General features: G+C 43.4%; 1 protein-coding gene across 1 annotated transcript; it reads right to left on the bottom strand.

Moving 5' to 3' along the window:
* On the bottom strand, window positions 1-5,492 carry LOC117416222 (interferon regulatory factor 2-binding protein 1-like). Its single transcript, XM_034027308.3, has 2 exons — window positions 5,233-5,492; window positions 1-4,746 (listed from the first exon to the last, which is right to left on the bottom strand). Exon 2 carries the CDS (start codon window positions 4,378-4,380, stop codon window positions 2,545-2,547), a length of 1,836 nt encoding a protein of 611 aa, XP_033883199.1. The 5' UTR covers window positions 4,381-4,746; window positions 5,233-5,492; the 3' UTR covers window positions 1-2,544.
* Between the last annotated feature and the right edge of the window lie 3,598 nt (window positions 5,493-9,090).

Genomic DNA, 9,090 nt, shown 5'->3' with positions numbered 1-9,090 from the left:
AAAACAGGACTTTTTTTTTTTTTTTTTAGTTCAAAATCTATTTTTGCACAGCTCCCCTTTTCCATTCTTCCTGTAGTTCACGGTGATGGTACAAAACTACAAAGCAGACCTCTCCATCATACTGGTCTGCATCAAATTGAGTCCCCTGTGGGATTTTGCTGGACAGAGACACAGAGGAGGGATTGTATAACACATTATAAAATCAAAAATGATATTTATGGAAAAAAAACAAACATTTGAGGAAAATATACACCCAATAAACAAAACTGAATAAGAACTATTTACATTGATTTTTTTTTAATTAAAGATGTATTAGTCTACATTTGTTTATGTGCACCCGTTGGTATTGATTCGATTATTCACATCAAGCTCTCCACAGGCGAGGGTGGCTGGTGTCGATCGGGCTGATTCACCATTCAGAGTGAAGAAACAGCTGCTGGGTTTGCTGATTTTTTGAGCCGAAGGAACATGAAGCCTCTTTTTCAGGAACAGTGGCTTGAAACATGGTTTCAGGAGACCTAGTTTGAGGTTGCTGTATCAAACCCCAAGCCTCCCCTGGTGTGCCGTGCAGTGGCCTGAAACCAAGTCTCCTGAAACCAAGTTGCAAACCACAAAGTGGCTTCATGTTCCCTCAGCTTTAGACTGCAGAGAACAGCGATCCACACAAACCCAAGCTGCTGTTTCTTCACTCGTTTCACTCAGAACAATAAATTAGCTGGATCAACACCAATGACTTTCCCCTATGGACAGCTTGATCCGAATAATCGGTTCGTGCAGCAGTAACACCTTAGACTGCAGCAAAATAAACTTTTCAAACTATCTTTGGTATTCTATTCAGCAACAACTAGCTGCATTTATCCAGCAGTATCATAGTTAAAAACTATCCTAACAGAGGACTGATAGTCCAGAGCTTTTCTGGAAAGTATTTACACAGGACTGGCAGAACATTTCTCCAGGTGTTTCCACGCTTGCTATGGCTTATTTAGCCCAGCAATGAATTAAATAAATTGTCCACAGGGGGTCACTGTTGAAACCCATGTCAGAAATCCTCAGGGGAGGCCTTAAACACACAGCTCTATAGCTGTTCATAGGTAACTAACAATGGAAGACTTCCTGAAAGACATTTTCTTTGATTGCATCACTGTGTTCCCCAGGCTTTGTTTTCTGTGCTAGATACCCCACAACATATATATACACACACATGCACACACACTTTTCCAACAGTAGGGTGAAAAGTCTAATTTGATCAACTTATACCCTGATAAGCCACAGCTGCATTTTTAGAGCATTTATCCCTGGTGCTGTAAAGTGCTCTAATGAAATTCAGCTGTGGCTTATTCAAACTGACCCCATTGTGACTCCATTCCGATTAGATTGCAACACTACCTATCTCAATGTTCTGTTTCAATGCCACCCAGTTAACTATACAATAACGTGTTCATATCAACATCAACTTATAGCGATAGTTAAACAGTGCAAGGGCAGATTCTGATCTCAAATGAAATACTGTAATGTTGGTACAACACAACATGTGAAACTGAACTGCAGTCTATACGTGAGGCTGATCAATCCACAGTATTTGTTTATCTACGAAAGCACAACAGTGTATCTTTGTAGAACTAAGAATGTTGATCTGGGTGCACCAAAGTTAAAAAAATATATATTTTCTCGCTAGTTTGTAACTCTTAATACATACAGTGAATTTTGCACTTTCTAGCACTGCTGGCAATGTACTGACTGAACAAAAATGACCTTGTTCGTATTTATTCATAGAGCAGAATTTATAAATAACTGTATGAAAAAGACGCAGAGGAAATCAATGCATTAATGACGTCTGAAATGAATATCTAACATTCTACTGTGCAGGACTTGGCCCTCCTTTCTTTAATAGATAATATGATGTCACCAGCTATGGTAGAAATTATACTTTTGTTTTACAGCTAATTCAAAATGAAAGCATATTCAAACTACATTTTAAAAATAATATTTGATCACAAAAAAAACCCATTTATGTCCCAGCAATACAAATGAACCACTTTTAAAGAAATTCACAGACAGATTTGAACAGAAAGCAGAAACAACATACATTTGGGGGGGGGGGGTAGATTTCAGCATCTAAAAAACAAAAAGGAATTACATTTTGGGGGGCAAATACCCATCCGGTCACCTTCACCCGTCCCATAACCCCAACCGGGCTGCTGGTACCGTCAAACAAATCCATCATGCATTACTATTATAAGACATAGTTATTGAGAAAGATAGGGCAAAAAAAAAATTATAAAAAAAAAAACCTACAACAAAAAAAAGACAGGTTTCTCTGTCCGAGAAATTAAAATAGTCCCATTTTTTTTTTGCTTCCAAAGATAAAATAAAAACAGCCGCAGTCTAAATTGTCTACAAGAACCCCCCACAAATATATGACAGTCAGACGGTCTCAATTAAAACCTGTCTGTCTACATCCCTAACAAAATTACAGAAATACAAAAAAAAACACAAAAACAACAACAAAAATATATTTCTTCTTCCTTCTTCTCCGCGGGTCGTTCAGGGGTCACGCTCCTTCTTTACCTTGACATCTCCTGCTAAGATGGTGGCGATCTCCCCCTGCATAAAAGCCCAGGGCACGTTTGAGCCCACCAGGGGGCACTTCTCCCCACTGGGGCAGTAAACCTCCCCACTCGCCCCCTGCGCCCTGATGAAATCCCGGGTGCAGGGGAAGCAGAACTTGTGGTTGGCCACGGAAGGACACTGGACAAAGTGGGTGTCTTCCAGTCTCTCGTGGCAGATGGTGCAGCAGAGCGGGACGCTGCTGGCCCCCGATGCTTCCACTCCTGTGCTCTGCTCGCTGCCGGACGCTCCAGGGAGGGAGCTGCTGCTGTTGCTGTTACTGGAAGGTCCTTGAACCTGCTGCTGCTGGTCTCCGTTTCTAGAGCCGGCCAGTCTCCGATGCTGCCCGGCCGGGGAGGAATGAACCAGGCTGCTGCTGTTGGCGGAGGAGGCGGCCACAGAAGAGATGGTGTCTTTCGGGGACTGCCCGGTGCCCAGGTTGTCAGCCACGCTCATAAGAGCCGTGATGGGCGAGGGCTCCCCGTCTTGGGGCTGGCCAGCAGTGGAGGTCAGCAAGTGGGACACGCCTGTGTACACGGCCCCTGAGGAAACTGGGAGCCAATGCTGCCTGTGCTCTTCTCCCATCCTCCCCGCGTCCCCGCTCTCCGATTCCGGGGAAGCTTTTCGGCGGCGCACACCTCCTCTGGGAGGCATGTTCCGGCCCAGCCCGCACAAGGCGGTTGGCAGCATGGGGCAGCTGGGGTCCAGATAGGGCTGGGGAAAGAGTTCGTGGGCCGGGGGTTCTTTGAAAGCTCGGACCTGCTCAGCCAGGAACTCGGAAAGAAGCCGCCAGTCGCCGGTGCCGTGCCTCTTCTCGTACTCCACGTACTTGAACCCGGAGCTGATGACCTTGCCGGCGTCCTTCATGCAGTCGTGGAACATCTGCTTGGCCAGACCCAGGAGGCTGGAGAATACATTACCGGAACCGCAGGGGTACTCGGTGAAGACCTTGAGCTCCAAATCCAGGCCGGGCTTGACGTCGAAGGCGAAGACGCGCCCCGCCACGGCGTGGTCCTTCTTGAAGCGCACGTTGAAGGGGGCGCAGCTGGACAGGGCCAGCAGGGTCTCGCGCACCTGCTTGGGCCGGCCTGCCCACTCCTCGCCCCGGCTGCGCACGCTCTCCGACAGCTCCGCCAGGGCCTCCGCGCTCCTCTGCTTCTCCTTCAGCTCCTTCTCATAGTCGCCCGCGAAGGGGCCCAGCCCCCCCGGCGCCGCCTGGGCCCCCCGCTTGCCCATTTCGCCCAACATCGGGCCGGTGATGGTCAAGGAGGTGCCTCCGCCCCTGGTGTTCAAACCCGGGATCGCTGCCATCAAACCATGAGGGGTGCCCACCAGGCCCTGTGCCACCAGACTGGGGGGCACGGCCCCAACGATGCCCCTTCTAGGATTGGGGCTCTGTCTGCTTGCTTCTGGGGGCCCCCCATCTTCAGGCCTGGGCAGCCCATTGGGCAGCCTTTGGGGGACCCCATATTCCCCTCTCCCTCTCTCATACCTCTCTACGGATTGCCTCCCACCTTCCAGGGAGCCCTCTTTGCCGCCTGGGCCGTGCTTTCCGGCCTGGGGTCCCGGAGATCTCCCGTCCTGCATGACGTGAGTTCGTTTTAACTGCCTGGCTGTCTCGATGAGAATCTCAATTCTGTCAATACCTTCATAGTTGACACAACCACGGCACACCGCCTCGCTGAAGTCCCAGATCATAGCCCAGGGCATCTTGGGTAAATCACACAGGTAGCACCATTGCCGTCTGGAAGTCGCTTGTCCGGCGGAGGACATTTTTTTTCTGCCTGCCTCTTTCCTGACGTTTCCAACTCACCGTTTTCAAGACTTAAGTTGTTAGTCCGATCCCGATTGTGTGTATATATATATATATATTTATTTTTTTTGTTCCTCGGTCCGATCCGTTTGTTATTTTCTTCCTTGTTGGTAATGGTGTTATTTATTTATTTATTTATTTATTTATTTATTTTTTTTACTTTCTCTGCCGCCCGTGGCTCTCCGCCTCAGAGGAAGTGTTTCCAGCGTCTTCACAGAATAACTTACACAACTTCGGAGCGGTGCACGCTGGGAGCTGTGGTTCTTTCCGCAGCAGTTCTTAAAGGCGGTGCAGATCAAACGACGAAGGCAGTCTTCAATTTTCACCTGGCAAAAACATTTAGTGTTCCTTTATTGCTTTGATATTTATATTTGTTCAATACAATTCAATTTTTTATTGAATTGGTTTTGTATATATTTTCTTTTATCTTTTTTTGTGTCGTTTACGGTAGGTCTAATTACTTAATTACAAACAGTTAAGAGATATACAGCCGAAATACAGCCTGGTTTAGATTTGTCCAGTCAACTGAATTTTTGATTTGACAACGCAGTCGTATTTTATGGAAACCAATAATGTTTTTTTCTGTGTTAGTTTAAAGTAAAAATGTAAGCAACACCGTGTATATTGCAAAGTTAACTATTAAAGTGCATTGCTAAAATAACAGAAAACCCGATAACCAAAGTACTGCCCAGTTTAATAACGTTATACATTTAAATAGCACAACATTACTATTTTAGTCATTGTAATATTTATCATCAAGGTAGAACTGCATACGTGGTGCTTTTGCACCCATTTAGAGATCTTATCCGTACCTAACGGGTTAACCCTCTCGCTGAGCAAAGTCTATGGACTTCATCTCCCGAGAGGCTTTGCTCTCCCCACTGCGACATCTTCTCCTCCTTCTCCTCCTCCTCCTCCTCCGCCCACTCCCGCTTGACCTCGCCTCAGTGCGCAGGCGTGTAGAACATTGCATTCAAGTCTGTGCTGTTTGCATTGCGGGTCTCTGTCAAGTCAGATTGGCTTTCTTTTAAACCCTCTTCTTGTGTCAAGGCACTTCCTGTCCTGCATATACGGGTGCGTTTTATAAGGAGATCATTCTGCGTAGATTCTGTGCAGAATCTGACCGGTTTAGCCAATGATCTTTTAAGAATGATCTCCGTGAACGTACCCTATATATCAATCAATGGTGCGTCACTATTGATTGGACGAAACGTTGCGACTTGCACTGTGTCATAGATCATGGTTGTATCTTCTGAAGGTCTCTTAGGTTGGAAAAAAAAGAAAAATATGAACTACCTAAAAAAAATAAACAATGTATATTTATATAGTGTTTCTTATTTGTATTTATTTTATTATCGATTTTCCGATGTAGCTATTATACCGCGTTATTTCTGTATGTATACTGAATTTGTTTCGTATATTATCTGTATTTTATATGTGTGTGTTTGTGTGTTGCTGTTGTAAATAGCAAAATAAAAAAACGTCCATAGTTTCACCATGAAATCCATTCTGCATACATGTAGACTGCTGTACTATATGTGAGCATGAATTATGTTTGACAGCATATTAGAACTAAGCACTGTATTAGAAAAAACAAGCACACACACACAAAACGCCAACACAATAAATAAAGCATAGAGCCACACTGAAAAAATACGCACGACACTGTTTTGCATTTGTATGCACACCGCATCCCACACCAGTCAGCGTGTGCGTAGGCTGAAGCAGTGTACTGCATGTAGAAAAGGATGTCCATTTGAGGCCTACTGAGAAATTGATTGGTATTCTCCTTGCTTCCTTTCCAGCATGCACGGTAGCTATGACAACTCACATTCCCATGGCAACCAGTGAGTCGTTCCAGAGAGATGATGGTTAGATTCCTTTTGTTTTTTTATGGTTCTGCTGTATAGATTATTCTGCTCTCTCTCTCTCTCTCTCTCTCTCTCTCTCTCTCTCTCTCTCTCTCTCTCTCTCTCTCTCTCTATATATATATATATATTTGCTCAAGTCAGCCAACCTCCCAACGTTTCAGTATGCTTAACATGCCTTTGTCAAGGGAAAGTGTGTTTGAAAACAAACAGTGGAGGTACTTATTTATATTAAATCTATAAAGTTATAAAGTATAGAGAATTCAAAAACAGTAAACAGCTCCAATCCAAGGAGAATCAGGATCCAGGGATACTCATTAATCACCAGAAATGCTGAATAAAGAAGAAAACAAACTGATAAACTGAAACGTATTTCAAAGAAATAAATGAATATATGAATATATATTTGTATGGAAGTTAATACACTGCAATTAAGCGTAGCAATGTCATGTATGTGTCGGCTTCAGAACAACAGAAAATAAAATTAAAATGCATCACACTTGTATTTGTATTGAGGTTCAATATTGGTGATGACCGCTAGAGGGCGATCGTGCTCAACATTAACCGTGAACAAAAGAAATAAAAACTGGCTCAACAAAAGCAAAGCGACAAGCAGATTTTTGGCAAGCTCGTTATAATAATTAATTTCAATGCTGAGTGTTCTCGAGTAGAAATTAACTAGGCTTATAGAGATCTCAAGTTTAAAATAGTAACGTTGACGTCATTTATCAAAGCAAAACAGACATTGCAGAGAAGTGCTGCAGGTTTGATCCTACCCCCCCAATTCAAACTGACCACAAAACCAGCAGCGCACAGACCGCAGCCAGGGTGGCCGGGCAAACAGATGGACACATAAGCTGTCGGTTGATGTATTGGCAGGGTATCTGTTTGTATGTGTAAATTTGCTTTCTGTTTTAGCGAGGAGCAGCAATCTGGATTTAAAACCAAAGTTTAGGTTCTTAATGTAGCTGACCCACCCGTTTTTTAAACACACCTGAAACAGGTGGAATTGCTTGAAAGGGTCTGCTGTAATTACTGCGGTATGTGCTGTATTCTGTGTATTATAAGGAAATAATTCCGTGAGCACTGTACTAGTTCATTATCCACTATGCAACCCTGTAATTTTAATAGTGACGTTTATTTTACTGTACATGGGTTTTCAAATAAAAATAAACTGCGTTGCCACTGAAAATCATTCACTATGGCAATAAGAATTAGAAAAGAAAAAAACAGATGTTATGCAATTAAACCAATTCTAACAAGGCGCCTCTCAACCCAACCCTCTTCTATTTGGCATTAGACTCGGGGGGAGGGGGGAGGGGGGAGGTGGGAGGTGGGGGGGGGGGGGGGGGGGGAGCGGGGACAGATGGGGGAAGCAGGTCTGATAATAATAGAGAAAGCAATTGAAATTCAGCAGCTATTGATGCCCCCTCCTCCTACCCTCCATCCTCATTCATTCTCTCACACGGCCGTGTGGGTTTATCGACCTGAATTCAATCTGTATGCAGGAAAGGGGCTCAGCCAGGCAATCCGACGCACACCCTCCGTACACTCCCTGCATTCATTTATATGGATCTGGGGACTGCTATTTCAAAATCTCAAACAGGTCTGGTGTTGCAAAGCATTCTGTTTCTGCACCTGTGTGTGGTTTTATAGATATGATACCATGTTAATTTCACCCTCTGCTTATTAGCATCACGTTATATTGTCACCCACGTTATTATCATCAAGCCGATACATACAGAGAAAATAAAATAGTTATTTTCTGCGAATATACACAATGGTAGTTCTGTTAAAGGTGAAACGCAGCTTTCATGGAAAACATACTTGCCCCTAGACTTGTCCTTTTTCGTAAGTCTTTATATAATGTATAGCGTGAACATTGCAAGGAATCCTATAGCCTATCGTATGAAAGTGTTCATTTTCTATAGGAAAGCGAATACAGGCGCACACGCAGATTGTCCTGGTACAGTATTTTACAGTTTTTGAATCTGCCAGCTCCCTTAACCCTTCGCTAGTGAATGCAGTTCAAACCCACTAACAAGCAAAACCTCTTCCAAAAAACCGCCCTAAAAGATGCAAATATCGCGCCACCCGTTGACTCTCGCCACCCCCTTTCTCTCTGATCGCTATAGACGTCAAAAATGATTCTAGAAAAGCGTGTCTCTTATACAGTAAAATATACTGTTACAATTTACTGACAACATGGCTATGAGTTAACAATTAATGATCGAATCGTTAGATGTCAAAGGAGCACTGTGAAAATGATGACGAACAAGCTAAAGAGATAAGGTTATAGATAAGTATTGTATAGTACAGTACGTGGTAGCCTAAGAACATTTCATTGGCTTAAATTATTAATGTTGTCATACCAGCGTTAAAACCCCTTCCAAAACTCGTGATGCTAACAAAGAGCTAATTAACAGCTAATGACTAGTATTTTCCACTCTCGTGTCAAACATTTAATCTGCATCAACATTTATTGCATATGCAATGGGCCTCGTATTGAAAGAGACAGAATACGCACATGATGTTATTGTGAGGGTTCTTCACTCACGATGAAGTGTAGCCAAAAGCTTAAATCATTAAAGAAAATGATTTAACATCATGTACTCAAAGAAACTACAAAATGAAATCGCAAAAGTCTAGTACAGTCGTAGTACGATATTTCATGTTAGATTTCGGAACGTCACGTTTTTTTGTTAATTTTTCGTGAAGAATATGGAAAACTATAACAAAGGGGTGTGTAATTCAACATGTTAACGTAACATTATTCAGCAGGTTTCATTCGACTTCATGAAG

Source organism: Acipenser ruthenus, chromosome 7 (assembly GCF_902713425.1).
Source record: "Acipenser ruthenus chromosome 7, fAciRut3.2 maternal haplotype, whole genome shotgun sequence".
NCBI lineage: Eukaryota > Metazoa > Chordata > Actinopteri > Acipenseriformes > Acipenseridae > Acipenser > Acipenser ruthenus.
The sequence above is the reverse complement of the archived record's forward strand: the minus strand, read 5'-3'. Positions and strand labels throughout refer to the sequence as shown.

Bases quoted from the DNA above. Each gene is read 5' to 3' on its own strand.
- LOC117416222 (XM_034027308.3), bottom strand. From the start codon at position 4,380: ATGTCCTCCGCCGGACAAGCGACTTCCAGACGGCAATGGTGCTACCTG.